The 16,453-nt window shown below is 45.3% G+C and overlaps 1 protein-coding gene across 1 annotated transcript in view; it reads right to left on the bottom strand.

The window, feature by feature from the left end:
* The window catches only part of Dscam (DS cell adhesion molecule), a 445,545-nt gene that overhangs the window by 116,871 nt on the left and 312,221 nt on the right, over positions 1-16,453 (bottom strand). The window contains exons 11-13 of the mRNA XM_038345563.2: positions 8,078-8,274; positions 6,422-6,518; positions 5,476-5,604 (exon numbers count right to left, since the gene is read on the bottom strand). Coding sequence (XP_038201491.2) covers positions 5,476-5,604; positions 6,422-6,518; positions 8,078-8,274 — 423 coding nt within the window. The remainder of the gene's footprint in view (positions 1-5,475; positions 5,605-6,421; positions 6,519-8,077; positions 8,275-16,453) is intronic.

Below are 16,453 nucleotides of genomic sequence, written 5' to 3'. Positions count from 1 at the left end.
AAACCAAGTGTGGTAAAGCTAAAATCATTCCACAAGAGCCAGTTCAACCTTAGCGTAAACCCCACAAAGAAGCACCTTGATGAATTTCAATTTTTAAAAACTCATTTCATCCAAAATCTGTGGTGGCAGGAATCTGTTTTCAGTCTCATCTATTTTGAATATTAGCACCTCCCTATTGTGAAGGGATATTGTGGAATATGCGACAGTTTGAACAGAAGAATTTTGGTAGAAGAATATGAGGTCAGCCAAGTTTCTTGTATTAGAATAGATGGGCAGTTGACTGAAGATGGGTGCTCATTAGCAGCTGTTGATTATAAGAGAAAAGAAACCCTGAGGCTGTGGATGGAGGGATTATATACCCATACACCACTACCTGGTCCTCTCCTGCAACCTTCAACACACTTAAGGATTTTCATGGAGTCTTGGAAATGTCAACTCCTTTGCCTCATTACTGATGAGCTTCTGGGGGCTGCCTTGTCTCGGTGTAAAGCAAGACTTGAAGAAACAGAAATGCATGGATCCAGAATGCTTGTAAGGATTTTTCTTCTTAGGGAATCATTTCATCTAGTTCATAGAATTTGTCAGCTTTCCAGTTCTTCCTTGGATTGTTTGGAATCAGCAGTAAATATTGTACTTCTCTGTTCTCTTCTTCCACCAGCCCCTAGGGGGTCTGCCACTTTCCAGCAGACACTTCTAGTGCATGCTTGATGGACCAGGTCATAGTCTGGTGCCACACTGCTCTCTGAGCTTTACTTCATGCAAACACACAATGCTCTCATCATTTTTTGGCCAGAGCTGCTGCCTTTTATACCTAACACAAATGTTTGTTCAGCATTCCTTCCCACCAGTAAGCCGAGACCTCGCAGGGACGTCATTGTGGTGGAGGAGTCCTGAAGCAATGTCTGGTACTATCATCTCATCATCATCACTATCAAAGAGCGAAGTATAGGCATCTTTTGAGTTGGGAAGACTGGGGGTAGGGTAACAACATGGAGAAAACGTGGCAAAACTAAATGATGAGTTTGACAGAGGATGAATGAGGGGAAGAAATCTATGTCAACAAAATGATGTCCAAAAATGAGCCTATCACATAGAGAAAAAAAATCAGGTCTCCTGCAGAAGATGTTTTGTTACAGGGAGGAATCACTAGAATTGCTAGATACAAAGAAATACAGGGATAAGCAGGCATTAGAATGGTTGATGGTTCTATCAAGATAATAATATGCAAGTTTCTGGACGTGCAAGGACCAATGAAGACACAACTTTTTCACTACAGCCACATTTATGGGACATGGAAGAGACTGAGAGCCTAGAGAGGCTGCCTGCCTCTTCCCCCAACCTCCCAAGTCCTATAAAACACCAAAGCAGGGAGGGGGTGACTATGTAACCTGCTGAGCACACAACAGTAACCAGCTATAGGTCCTTTGACCCAGCCTAAATCCCTGCGGGTGGTCCACTTGCAAAACAACCTTTAGTTTGACTCAGAAGCCACCCTTTCACTCATAATTTGCTTTTCACCTGTGGAAAACAAAATCATTTCAGACAAACTGAGGATTTAGTTTTCAGTGTGGCGGTCTAGGGAGTCAGTCTACACACAGATGCTAGAGGCTGGCATTTGACCTCAACTGTGTTACCTCAAGCTCAAGATCCTTATTCCACAGCCTTCACAAGTTCTCCTAAACCTCTTATGAGATGATAGTACCAGACATTGCTTCAGGACTACTCCACCACAATGACATCCCTGCGAGGTCTCGGCTTACTGGTGGGAAGGAATGCTGAACAAACATTTGTGTTAGGTATAAAAGGCAGCAGCTCTGGCCAAAAAATGATGAGAGCATTGTGTGTTTGCATGAAGTAAAGCTCAGAGAGCAGTGTGGCACCAGACTATGACCTGGTCCATCAAGCATGCACTAGAAGTGTCTGCTGGAAAGTGGCAGACCCCCTAGGGGCTGGTGGAAGAAGAGAACAGAGAAGTACAATATTTACTGCTGATTCCAAACAATCCAAGAAAGAACTGGAAAGCTTACAAATTCTATGAACCAGATCAGCTTGAAGGTCAGATGCTTGACCCCAGATCATGACAGGTCACCAGGGACAAAAGTAAAGCCACTGTTGTTTGCCAGGCGCTGACCTTGGTGCTGAAGTTCTCCACACTCTTGGAGGTGGGAAGAGAGGAAAGGGGCCTGCAGAGCAGGCAGGGAAGGAAAAGACTATGGTCCTCCAACATGGGAGAATGGGGCAGATATAACAACTATTGTCCAATGAGGATGAAGGGTCCTTATGAGAACATGTTGGGGGATGGTCACAGAGGCCAAACTGCCCATGTAGAGGAGATGTAGTGTCCCCAAGAATCAAAAGAAAAAGGCAATCAGCACCACAGAGCTGCTGGCAATAGAGAAGATACATGGAGCAGGGAAGCACCTGCCCTCTAATGCTTGCTTTCTACAAGACGACACCTATGGTTTTGTCCTGAGTATTTCCAGAGTGAATGGTCACAGAGGCAGGCATGGATAGGGGCTCTTTTGTATTATTAATACTTCGGAGACCAAAAATCAAGGACATCTGTCTTCAAGTCATGGAAGGAAGACCATTTGCCCAAGGGATGGTGTATGGGCTGAAGAAACCCTGTGTGCATCAACCCAGGCTACAGCCTGTAAGAGTTCCAGCTGTACAGGGCGGAGTGGGCCTGCAGAGCTGGTGAGTTCACGTTTCCTGGACTGGATCGATGCAGCCTTGACTGATGCACTGACAAGAACTCTCTTTTCTAAGAATGTGAAGGGTTTTTAGTAAACTGGCTGAATGTAACTTTTGTAAAATAATTTCAAAAAAGTAGATGGAAGTTCCTTTGCAAGACGGTGGCACTGCTGCAAATGAGTGGAGATCCAGGGTTCAACGGACATTGATTACAAGCTCAGAATGTGTACCAGGAACCCTGGAGTGCAGAGACCGGTCACCAGGGTACTCCGAGGAGACAGCTTGTGTCTATTCTCAGTGGAGAAGAGATTGGGTTAATTAGTTGGGATCCCACCGAGAAGTACAGGATTATGGGTAGAGAAGGGGAATGGCTGGTGGGGAGGGCTTCTTGGAAGACATATAACCTGAATGATAGGTTTTCTATGAACTTATCCTAGAAATTTCATCCACTTATAGATATGGTAATGAAGTTTACACACCCAGAAGTTACCAAGGAAGGTTTACAGACACGAGGTTTACAGAACTGAGTGGAGCTACTACGTATTAGGAGAGCAGCTTCTCCCTCTCTCCAGGGCTTTCTACTCTGAGGCTCAAGTATGTAAATTAAACACAAGGAATATTTCCTCTACATTCTATTCACATTAGATAATGTACGATGAGCTAGGGGCCTGAAGGAAGGAGGAAAGCAAAGCGCAACTCTGAGAAACTTGTCAGGAGCCGAGAGGGGTGTGCACTGAGATTTCTTAGATGGTGAATTAACCCCATCAAGATGAGCTTTTATAGGCCTGCATCTTGTAATTATTTTCATGCATGTTTGAGTCACACAAAAGACTGCACTTGTCGGGGTGACCGTGTGTCAGAGAATGAGTGAAGGATTTTAAGTGCACTTCTGTCTTAAAGACTCATTAAATATGGATTTAACATCCACTGCCTATCAGGTATTCAGAACAATGGGCAGTGTGGAAATATAGCAGGCAGAGGGAGCCCAACCAGCTTCCAGACTGGTGGAGTGACATGCATGTGTGGATATGGCAGTTAATACACACAGAGGTGCCCAACTGATATAGGTCACAGAACTTGCCAGGAAAAAGGAACACCAAGGAAGAGTGGGACCCTATGATAGAGGGGGGAATTAGATCTTTCTGCCAGAGGCAGCCTTGGCCTCTGCAATGGTCTCCTCTTTCACAGATGAGGTTAGCAGAATGGAGACAGATAGAGGAATAGCAAGGTGAAGCTAAGGCCAGCAGAGGGCCAGCATGAGCTGGATTCTAATGCTTATTATTGTTGGTTTGGGTGGGCACCAGATGTTGGCATGCTGAAGGCAGCATGAACCAGGCCTGCTCTGCAGTGGGAGGCTGCTATGTGTTCCAGTCCCAGGTATATGGGCAGCCAGTGCTCAGCCTGTGGGAAAGTGGGGCTTGTCTTGCTACCTGGGTCATGTTGAATGACTCTGTGCCTGTTTGCATCTCTGCTGTCCCTCATCACTACCACCTGTTTCCAGGCAAGTCTGCGCCTCACTCCACTGAACGATCTCTTTTCTTTAAAGCCATCCTCTCTCCCAGTTGGCCTTGGGAGAAGCCTGGTTGTCACAGCCCTGGATACTGCCCCACTACTTTTCCCAGGGACATAGTGACTTGGAAATGCACTACTGGCCTAGAGGGTCATCCTGGGGTTGCACCTGGGGTTGCATGCATGCAATACTCCCACCTGAAACTCTGAGACCAGAGAGCTGAGCCACCCCCTGTTCTTATGTGCATTGCAAACCAGCTATTCTGAACAAGATCCTTAACCATCGGTCCACACTTGACACTCGCTCCGAGTCTCCAAATTCTGCCTCTCCTAATTCCTCACTTTGGTTCACCAATTCCTGGTTCCATCCCTGGCACACTGCTAGTGAGACATCTTGCCCTCTGGACCTACTTTTCCCAGCTGTCTTGAGTTTGATTTGTTGCTACGTCTCATCTCGAAAGAGACCAAATCACTCCTGACAGGGCAATGTGAAGCAACACATTGGCCTAGAAAGAAAAAAAAAAATGCTCTTGTGCCTTTGAGAAGTGAATTAACCCTTCCCATGCAGATTGCTCTCCTGACCTATATCTTCTATAAGACACAGGAAAATTCTGGCAAGAGGTCACAGTAGTGCCACTCTATCTTCATCCAGGGAGACTATAAGATTCCATGTGGGACTGCAGTATTCTCTGGAAAAGACCAGCGAGAATGCCTGCCATGGTGCTGCTAGCTAGGTCAGTTTTATGTGTTGGCTGTGCACTGGCTGAGTGCTTCCTTGCCTGTCCCTAGGGCATTACCAGGGGGTGTTGTAGAGCCATTATCACTTGAAGGAAGATTGGCCTTCCTCATTCTGCATAGGCTTGTCATATGCCACATCCTGCAGACACTGGCATGGTGGAGCCTGAAGCTTGGGACGGGGGAGACCCAGGTTTGTAATCCAGGGCAGCACCTATCTGGAGCAGTGGAAGGTAAGGAGGTTGGTAGCTAGGAAAGACTAGGATAGAAGCCTATTTCTGTTGGTACCCATGGGCAAGCCTGTGGTGGCAGGAACGCCTACCAAGGCTGAGGTCCTGCCAGGGTCACTTAGACAGGGACTGAACGTGGGCACAGAAAAAAGGAACCTGGACATACTCATGCAAGGCACGGACCAAATGGAAAGAGCATTCTGGGATTTGTGCATGGGGGAGCTGTGGAAATACAGTGAAGAAACAAGGAGGAAGGCAGGAGGGCATGCAAGACGCAGACAAGTCAAGGGGAGAGTGAAAACCTTACCTGATTTATTTTTGCATTCGATGTCATAGCCTGTGATGGGGCTGTTGCCGTCAAACCCCATGGTCCACCTGAGCGTGATTGTGCGTGCTTTGACGTCTTTGATCTCAATCTCGGGAGGGTCTGGGGGTTCTGTATCATCAACAGAAAGATGGAGGTTAGTTCAGATCAAGCCTGGATTAAGTTCCAGTGGGAGAGGTGCTTACAGCTAGCGGGCGCTGCCTGGTAGAAAGCGTTTGCTAGCCGATTTTCTTTTCCTGATTAACGAGAAGGCACTGCCCCACTTCCCCAACAGATTCTGTTTGCAGCCTGTGTGGCACCAGGCCAGACCTGCGAGATGCACGCCTCACTGCTTTGACTCACAGCACGTTCATTCCCAGATGGTGGACTTCCATTCCATCCTCCTCGTCTTGTACACAGGCTCCCAAGACGGAGTGGCTAAGCTTGTTTGCGCTTGGCCTAAGTCTCCGGTCTCTCACCTGCTCTGGTCCCCACAAGGGTCTTCACTCTGACACAGTCACACCCTCTGATAAAATTCAGATTTATACCAGTGTCCTACATGTCAAGTTGGGAGAGTAGGCCCCAGCCCCTCGCATCTATCCCAGCCCCCAGGCCTGGTCTGTACTTCAAATCCCAGCAGGCCCGGTCCTGACCCCATCCCCAGGGTACTTAAATGGCCTCCCTTTCTTCCTCCTGGGGGGTCGCGTCCCTCAGGGCCACGGGAGAGCGCAGATCTCCCATTAAACCTGGATATGTCTTAATTTGGCTTGTTTGATTTGGCTTGATTGGGAATTTTTGCGTCGTCAGGGAGCTCGCGTTAGGAAATATTCCTAACACTACATAGCCAGGACTTCCTGAGAACTCAAAGTGTTCCCAGCTGATTGGGGCCGTTCTGATCCCTCAGGTCAGCACACCTTTTCCCAAATTCCTTTTGCTGTGTTCATCCTACCTTGCACTGTGAGTTGAATTATTCCACGGTCCTCCCCATAAGAATTGATAGCATGGCAGGAGAAGAAACCAGAATCTTCTCTCACTGTTGGCAGAATCTGTGAGCAAAGCAGAAAAGACATCACTTCTGATAGTAGTTTGAGCTGGAGATCAGCAGACATGACTTCCTGCCATTCCCAGCACTCATTACTACTACAAACATGGACACATACACACAAAACAGACATAGACACAGAGACACACATGAACGTTCCCACTCCCACATGGACACAGATACACACAGACACAGGCATATTCGCACTCACTCACACTAACACACAGTCATGGATACACACTCCCACACACATTGTCATCACACGAAACACACAAAGAGACACTCATATGCATACTTTCCCATTCACACACATGGATACACACATACACAAAGAGATATACACACAATCACATTCACACAGGCACACTCAGAGATGTATACTTAGATGCAAATAAAGATGTACACACACATATCCAGTTTCACAATTGTACACACAACCTCACACACCCATGTCCACACTCACAGACTCACGTGCACATGTGCACACTCACAGGCAGACACACTGACCAAGACATGCTCGCCCACAGACCAACACATACTGATATACTCTAATACACACTTGCATGCATTACACAAATGCACACACGTTTATACATTTTGAGGGGAAATTACTTCCATGTAATCATAAGCATGCAAACAGGACCGTCTGTCTTGTTGGACTAGATGTCTGATTTACATGGGCGCTGTGGTCAGGCCCATATATACTCCACACACGTCTCTCTTCCCACGTGGTGTGATTTTTAAAGAGCCATGCAGAAGAAACGTCTATGAATGAGCCATGTCTCTGCACCCACCACTCTGTTCCCACGGACACAGCGATGCCTTTTCTGAAGACGCTGTTTCTTTCTAGGATTCCCGAAATAGTCAGTACAGCAGCTCTACATGTCTCCACTGTACTCGCTATTTTGAACAACTCAGAGTGGGTTCAAGTATGTGTGAGATGTGTATTATATGCAAGTCTACAGTATCCAGATACATGATTGCAGCATTCTAGATTAATGACGGAATATTCTCTCCATTGGATTTTCTACAAAGAACCAAATATTTTTCCTTTTTCTTAAAAAAATTATTTTGTGTTTAGTTACATGTATGTGTGTTGGGTCATGTGTACACATGTGCAAGAACCCATGGAGACCAAAAGAAGGCATTAGATCCCCTAGAGCTGGAGTCACAGATGTGGTGAGCCATGATGTGGGTTCTGGGCACTAAACTCAGGCTAACTATTAACTCCTTATTAAGAGCTCTCTAGCTCTTAAAAATATTTTTATTGTAGGTTTTCTTTTCTCAAAGCTCATGCTGTTGAATATGCGCCTTACATCCACCCCACTCCTCTGAGGACAATGCTCATAGAGAGACCTCCTTCAGGGCTTGTTATTTCTCTGTGGATGGTGGCTTTGAAGTCTACTTCTAAAGGTCACTCAGTGACCTTGTCCATGTAGATCAGCAGAGGAATGGGGTGTCATGAGAACATTCCAGCAGGATATTCACAAGTCATTCCAGCCATGTACACGTCTGTCAGAAGGCTGACAAACTGTCCCAGAACTCCCCATCTGGCATCTTTACCTGCAGAGTAGAGATCACTTCCTCTCCCACCTCCTTGGTGGACACCAGGTAACGGGCCATTTCAGGGTTAATGATCCTGTCCTCTTTCTCCCAGCGGACAATGATGGGTTTCTCGCCATGTGCTGTGCAGCTCATCTCCTTCTTTTGACCCTGAGTGGCCAGGGTAGTGTTGGGATAAGAGGTTATCATAGCAGGAACTAAAAAAAAAAAAGCAAAGAAGACAAGCCCAGCTCAGCAAAGCTACACTCTTGATTCCCCCACCATCACTCCCAGTGATGCTTCAAGAGAAAATTCTTTGAAATAAAATGTGTCCAAGAAACTGCTGAGCAAGAGCCAAGAGGAACAACGGTAAAGACAGCAAAAATTGCCCAGTAGGTTCATATTCAAGGGGCTGCAGTTCTATTCCAAGTCTGCTGGAGCCAGATGTGAGCCAGGGGCATGGCCTGTGTCACCACAGCACACAGGCAAATGATTCTTCAGCCTTAGGGAGGAAACCTTATTTATGAAATTACGTCAATCCTGGTAACTTCTTCTCGGCTCACTTCTCTGATGAACTGTGCAGATCACTATTAAATCTTTCCCTGGAGACCTCAAACCTTCCTTCCTTCCTTAACTTACAACAAAAGCTCATCTTCAGCTTACAGAGAAGGAAGGAAGGAAGGAAGGAAGGAAGGAAGGAAGGAAGGAAGGAAGGAAGGAAAGAGGAGGAGGAGGAGGAGATAACCTTTATTCATGAAATCTGCATTTTCTTTCTTCTATTTGCACTTAATCTGTAGGTTTTTGCCCTTCGCAATGGGTAGCATAAAACTCCATTCTCAACTCTGCAAACCACCTGGAATTCTGGAAGCCTATTTTAAAACCATCTTACGAAATTTATTCTAAAGTTACAAGCAAATGAGAGGGAGAATTCAGGTCAAAGTCAAAATGGATCCTGGAAAACTACAAGCAATGATATAGGTGCTTTAATATCTAAGTTGTCATGTGTTGCTGTTTCAGTTATTTGAGAGTTGCCGTGGTATTAGTGCTTTGGTTATCTGAGAGGCAGAGAGCTAAGAGGCAGACTTCCTCACTCAGGTGCCTCGAAGCCTTCACCTTTAGAGAAAATGAGAAACAAAAAGTCAAATAAAAACCCCAAATGACAAAGGCTACAAACAGCCCCGGATTGTGCCACAGGCAGAGAAAAGCCATCTCCAAGAATCTGTCACTTGCGCAGCCTGACCTAGATTTGCAGTAAACTCATGCTGCAGAATTAACGTGGGGATGACCTTCAAGAATACACCCTGGAAGGACTTGACCTTCCACCTGTTCTGTTGGCTTTCAGTCAGATGAAGGTAGCCATGAGCTCTCCCCTAACAAGCACAAAGCAACCTGTTTGATTGACAGTAGGCCTCTAATGACTCAATATAATAGATCACCCACACAGTTTGAAATATCAAGGCTAAAGAAATAAATACATAGAGGCATATTTAATAACAGGGGTAAGGAATGCAATGTCTCCGAAGGGACTGGGAATCTTTGAAAACTATTAAAAACAAATCCTCATGTTTCCCACATGTCCCCATATCTCTAATCCTAGGGAGAAAGACCCCCTCCCTTGTTTCTAGGTTCAAATTTGAATTTGTGTTCCTCCAAGATTCCTGAACCCTCAGAATGCGGCTTTCTGTGGAAACAGGGCTTTGTAGAGATACTTATTGACAGCCAGGGTCTGCTGCAGTGCAGGCTGTTGGGTAGATAGTGTTACCTCTGCAGTGAATGTTCCCACTCAATTCCACATCCTGAATTTTCTATGGGATATGATATTGGGGGGAGGTTGCCTCAACTCAAGAGGTATGTTTGTGTTGCCAAATGTACAAGTATATTTATGTCTACAATACTAATTACGCATACAGGTATACACATGTTGCATGGTATAAATACATATATAATGTACATCCTGAAAAGGATTTTACAGAGTTACATGTTTTCATACCGCATCAACTTCTAAGTAGCATTTACATTATTTTAGAAAGAGTCCTGTCTAACTTGGTAACTTCACTGTGCCAACCCCAAGGCTGAGGGGGGCCACCGATTTTACTTTAAAATTCTTATTAGCTTTTATATATTTATTCTCTTTTTTTCTCACTCTTTCTGTGTATATGCATGTGTGTGTGCATGCGTGTGTGTGCCACAGTGTGTGTGCAGTTCATAGATGACATGTGAGAGTGCATTTTCTCTACCATGTGAGTCCTTGGAATTGAACTGAGGTCATCATGCCTGGCTCCAAGCGCCGTTATCCACTAAGCCAGCGAGGCACCTTGCTGGCACCACATTCCACTCCTCTGTGTCTTTTCCGGATACGTCTCATAAATGGGACCATATAATATCTGTTCTCATGTTAGCTTTCCGAGCTCTTTATGCAAAATGGACTCAAGGGTCATACACATTGTGGTGACTAAATTTGAAATTTTTTTTTTTCATGACTACTTTGCATGGATCTTCCACGCTTTATGGTCTTAAGTGTCTCACAGTCATGGGCAGTATTTCACAGTATCTGCAAAAAGGGAACATGAAAAATAGAGGTTTTCTGTGGGGAACTGCCCATGATTTCCTTCTTCCAGTGTTAGTATTTAGAGTTCAGTATAAGTTCAGGGCTCCTGTTTTCCTCGGGGTTTGTTGGGCCAGGGGCACAGGGCAGGGTGACCCTGTGGGAAGGCTGGAGAGCCCCAGAATGCAACAATTTAAGATCTGTTGATGAGGAGGAGAGAGCTGCTCTGGACAGACTGAAGCATTGCTTTGACGACTTGAACGCTGTTTGCCGTTTCCTTAAAAATATCACACACAGAGAGACTTACCCCCCTCTCTCTCATACACACACACACACACACAGACTCACACCTCTCTCTCACACACACACATGCATGCACACACACGCACACACACAGACTCACCTCTCTCTCTCTCTCTCTCACACACACACACACACAAACACACAATTTATGTGTGTGTATACACATGCACATCTGTCACCCTGAGCACAGCTGGCATGAGTTAGCTCTCTTCTTCCTCCATGTGGACCCCAGGGATCCAACTGAGGTCATTAAGACCTTAACAGCAAATGCCTTGACCTGCAGAGCATCTTGTGAACCTCTGCACTTCCTTTCTCAGGCTGTAACAAGCTTTATTTCACATTGTGTGGGAGACATGTTTCAAGAAACCATGCAGCTTGGGATTTTACTCACTGATACTATTCTACCAGTGACTATCCTCACTTTTAGTCATATTTCTCTTTCGGGTGAGAGTCCCATCAAGACGGGGCTTTAAATTCTGGTAATGAAGCCAGCATTCAGTCAGAAACGCTCAGCCAGCCTGAGTTTTCCCATCCTGCTTAGAATGGTCAGAAGAACCCATTTGTTTTAATGAGCCATCACCATGGCTTCTCTTCAGAGCTGATGTTTGAAGGCACAGCGACCTTTTCACTTGTCACAGTCCTGGGCGCCAAGAGATGACAGCATGTCAGGGCAGCTACGCTCTCTGCCATGATTCCTGAAGCAGCACAAATGGACGGAGTCATTTTTACAGGAATTGGTACCAAGGAGAGGCTGTGAGAAAACTGCTAGCCTCAGAGCAAATCCAAACCCAGGATGGCTCCGGCCAAAGCTATGCACTATGTGTTTTCCTGCAAAATTACTCATTAAGGCAGGTGTTGTTTTACATCAGGAGAAATGAGTTCATGCGCGTCGCTCATTAGCCATGGAGCCACCCCACAGCTCCTAACCCGCAGCAAGTCTGCATTCTTGTGTTGGGTTAGGAGCATCTTCTGACCTACTTTCTTGCAGTTTAAAGATTCAGCCATGTAGGGTTGCTGCAGCCCCTGGCCAGAGAGAGTCATCAGGCATCTCTCCGCCTGATTCACAGCACAGTGGCAGGGATGTGACCTCCTTAATTTGACGCTGACAATGGTGGGGGTGTTTGTATCACTGAAATGGGTAAATGCTGGAAACTGGCCTTTCTTCACTCCTTCCCATTAGCAGCTAATTATTAAGATGCTTATGAATACCGTATTTGAGATAGTACTTCTCACTCTCTAATTATTAAGATGCTTATGAATACCGTATTTGAGATAGTACTTCTCACCCTCTAATTATTAAGATGCTTATGAATACCGTATTTGAGACAGTACTTCTCACTCTCTTTAATGATTTCTTCTTAAGCATCTTTTCTAGCACATTTCTGTGTACGTGGTCACAACTTCACCACAATGAGAGCTAACACCGACACATGCTGTATGCTTATAACTTCCGTCTGTGTGAACGCCACTACTGTAGGGACCTCACACTAATGGATTCCTACAGTGTTTGTCCTTAGTGTCCAGCTTGTTCTGCTGGGCATAGCATCCTCGGGTTTTATCTATATTACTGTATATGCCAGAATTCTCTTCTTTTAAAAACAGAAATGATATTTCAACCAAAGCCTAGACCACACTATCAAAGAATCCTTTGGGGCTCGTGAACAGTTTCCTATGGTTCTCCATGGACAAAACATTGCTGTTTTAAAAGCCTGCAGGAAGAACTGTGTGAGGAAAATGGACGAAGATTCTCCGCCTGTTTTCCCTCCAGCCGCTCTGTAGCCAACCTGCCCCTTCCCAGTTTGGGGCCTCTCATTCTCTGCTCCACTCTTGTTTCCTCATCTGTAAGAACAAAGAGACCCACAAACCCCTAAACTCTGATGACAATTAATGAGATTATGTCAGAGGCACCAGCTACAGGATGTCTGAAGAAAGGCCTCGTGGACTCCCAGGTCCTGATTACCACTGCTGCAGGGTCACAAATGCCTCCTGCCCAAATACTTATTGTTCATAAAAGTTTTAGTGAGTGGGGCTGCCTACTGGGCATCTCTAATCCCTATAAAGAAAATGATTCCTCCTGCCAGGAATTAATAACTTCTTAACTGCACTGAAATATCTTCTCGGCTGGGTTATTGTACTTACATAATGAAGTTACTTTGATTATAACCATTAATCAGGTCCATGTTTCTGAGCTACAGTGGGTTATACTTGACGCCGGGCTTTAGCAAGGACAATATCCCCACTTCCTGGCTGCGGTGCCAGGCTGGCTGACATGATTAAACCTGTCAGGGTAATGACACAGAATGCTTAGGCTTCATATCATATTCGTTCTGAAGTTGCTTCTTGTCCACCATTGGAAGAAATTTGATTTATTTTGCACGACAAGCATGCATATTAAGCAAGAGATATTAAAACAGTATTTTTCCCTCATTCACAAGGAGATGTGGGAAGCCATTCCTTCCTGATCATTTTTTTTTCCTTTCCTGTCTGGTTATGTACATAGATATTCTGATTTTGCCTAATAGAAAATTCATTAGTAATTAGAGGAAAATGAGAAACTAGTAAATAGACTTGAATTTCCTGCAGAAGCAATAGTAAAAAAAAAAATAAGTGGAAAACTTGCCGTGCAGTATGACTTTATGCAGAAGGAGATTAGACAAAGGTCAAGGGTGGTGCTTTGATCAATCTCGACAATGGCTCTCCTGAATTCATACTCTGGGGCACTCCTTCCCACATTCTCTAGAGCCACCAGATCACGTGACCAACAGGATATGGCTGAAGTCCTGGCTCATCACTCTAAGATCAGATTATAGGATGTCTGTGACCTCTACCTTGGGCATGGCCTTCCATCTCTGGCTGCAGAGAAGCCTGCGGCAATGCCACCAGGATGCTGAGGCCACCAACTGCAGGACCCAGGGAGAGATGGATGTCAGTCTGCTACTGACCCTCTACGAGCCTGGAAATGGATTTTCTCTCAGCTACTTCTGTCCTCATCAAGTATTCCGATACAGTTTTCAGAGAGCAAGCAGTTTCCATGGAAACAGAGCCAGCAGTTTCCAGGTGGCTTGGGGATGGACACAGTGAATCAATGGGCCCCAGGCTGCGATCTGGCTTTTGAGCAGGTACTTCACATGTAGATGCCGCGTGTCATGGAGAAACACAGAAGATGACTCGTCATCCTCCTTCCAAACACTGGCTGGTGATCTATACCACAATTCTTTACTGCTTTGCTGCCTGGGCTCCTGACCTGAGTCCCTGGCAGCAGAATGCAGGCAACCTCCCTTTCTCTACCAGGTATCCTTGGGGCTTCTTCCACCTACAGACTCTTGTCTAGGAAGGGGCAATGTCCAAGTTTTCTGTCCTTCCTGTATTTGTGTTGACATACTTTGTAGAATTTTTAAATTTCAGAAATGACTTCACCTTTAAAGCTATTCTGTCCACATCTGGGCTCTAGCTGTGTCAATATTCCTAAGACCCTCTTTATTTTAGCCATTAACTAACACTCCCATGGAAGATTCAGTTGTGTGGGATGCTTGTGTGTTTGTACATGATGCTCATCTTTGTTTGCTGAGTGCCTTTACCAACGGGCTATACTAGCATCACAAGGATGATGGGTTGTGTCTATGCTCACAATGCTATAAGTGTTTAGGCTTTATAGCGACTCTAGGAAGTAGGGGCTGATGCTCCCTCAATTTTATGATTCAGAAAGTGAAGTGCAGCAAGGCCCACTCTCTTGGATCCTAGAGGCGCTGAAGTACCAGGGGGAGAATTATAATCCACATGGTTGATGCTTTTCCCACCTGTGTATGAATTCATGAACTCAGCATAGCCTTGCCGAACTCTTCTAGCTAAGATTTAAATCCCCAGTTGCTTTTCCCAAGACTGTTATAGACTGTTCTACAAGGAACAAGTTTTAAATGAGTGTATATAGAAGTGCTCAACTATGTTCATAGCAGCATTGTTTGTCACAGCTAGAACCTGGAAACAACCTAAATGCCCCTCGACCGAAGAATGGATAAGGAAAATGTGGTACATATAAACATATGCAGTACTAAACAGCAGAAAAAAATATAACGACATCTTGAATTTTGCAGGCAAATAGATGGAGCTAGAAAACATCATATTGAGTGAGGTAATCCAGACACAGGAAATTATCACATGTACTCACTCATAAGTGGTTTTTAAACATAAAGCAAAGAAAATCAGCCCACAAATCACAATCCCAGAAAACCTAGACAACAATGCAGACACTAAGAGAGACATACATAGATATAATCTACATGGGAAGTAGAAAAAGACAAGATCTCCTGAGTAAATTGGGAGCATGGGGACCTTAAGGGAGGGTTGAAGGGGAAGGGAGAAGCAGGGAAGGGGAGTGGAGAAAAAATGTTGAGCTCAATAAAATCAATAAAAAGGAAACAACAACAATTACAGACTTGAAGGAAAAACAAAAAGCCATATGAAAGGGATATAGCATTAGAGAAACTGTGCAGGTCTGAAACTGTAGAATAATCTGTGTGTGTGTGTGTGTGTGTGTGTGTGTGTGTGTGTGTGTGTGTCTAGGTATGAACATGTGTGGGTGAGCCTGCCCAAAGAGGTCAGGGCGTTGACCTCAGGCATCTTCCTCAGTTACTCTCCATTTTATAACTGTGCTCTTGGCTTTGAGCACAGCCACATGGAGCTGTGAGCGCAAGCACGGGCCACATATCACATGCACAGATGCACACGTGCATGAGTGCACTTATGAATACATGGTACACTCATAAAAGAGTACATGAGCGGGTACAGCTGCTAGCAGGGCATGCTCTCACACATGTGTGCACATGTCTGTGTCCTCTGTCAACCCACAGCAGTAGTCTCTCTGGAAACAGCTGTCAGAGTCCTCTTGGAAAGCCAATAGGATATCACCACATTCTTTTCCCTTGAATTATCATAAAATCTTCCTACCAAATTTTATACAAAAACCAAGACACTGTGCAAGTCTTTGCAGCACGTATTTGTGAATAAATGCACAACTGCAGATTTCTTATTTAGGAGTTCTGCAGGTCTACATGCTTGCCAGATTTCACAGGTTTTGTGAGAGGATCCTTGGTTGAGTGTCTCTGGAGACGTAAGACAACCTGGATGAGTCTGCAGACAAAGCGTGGCTTTAGGAGGTGCTGGGAGTTCAGCCTGCTCGACATGAAGTCACCGCCTTCCCATACTCAAGTGCTAGAGTGCAGTTATCAGTGATGCTTCAGGGTGGAGGGTGTGTCTAGCTTCCGAATAAATGCCAGGGGATCATATACGCCTCTCTCCCTCTCTCCCTCTCTCCCTCTCTCTCTCTCTCCCTCTCTCCCTCTCTCCCTCTCTCCCTCTCTCCCTCTCTCCCTCCCTCCCTCTCTCCCTCCCTCTCTCTCTCTCTCTCTCTCTCTCTCTCTCTCTCTCTCTCACACACACACACACACACACACACACCTGAAACCAAGGCTTTTCCTCATCCTACATGTAAATCCATGTGCCCAGCTGCACACGTCTGGCATACTCTCAGAGAAACCAGCCAGGCAGCATCT

The sequence above is a fragment of the Arvicola amphibius genome, chromosome 10 (assembly GCF_903992535.2).
Source record: "Arvicola amphibius chromosome 10, mArvAmp1.2, whole genome shotgun sequence".
Classification (NCBI taxonomy): Eukaryota; Metazoa; Chordata; class Mammalia; order Rodentia; family Cricetidae; genus Arvicola; species Arvicola amphibius.
Note: the sequence above shows the minus strand (reverse complement) of the source record. Positions and strands in the feature narration are given on the sequence as shown.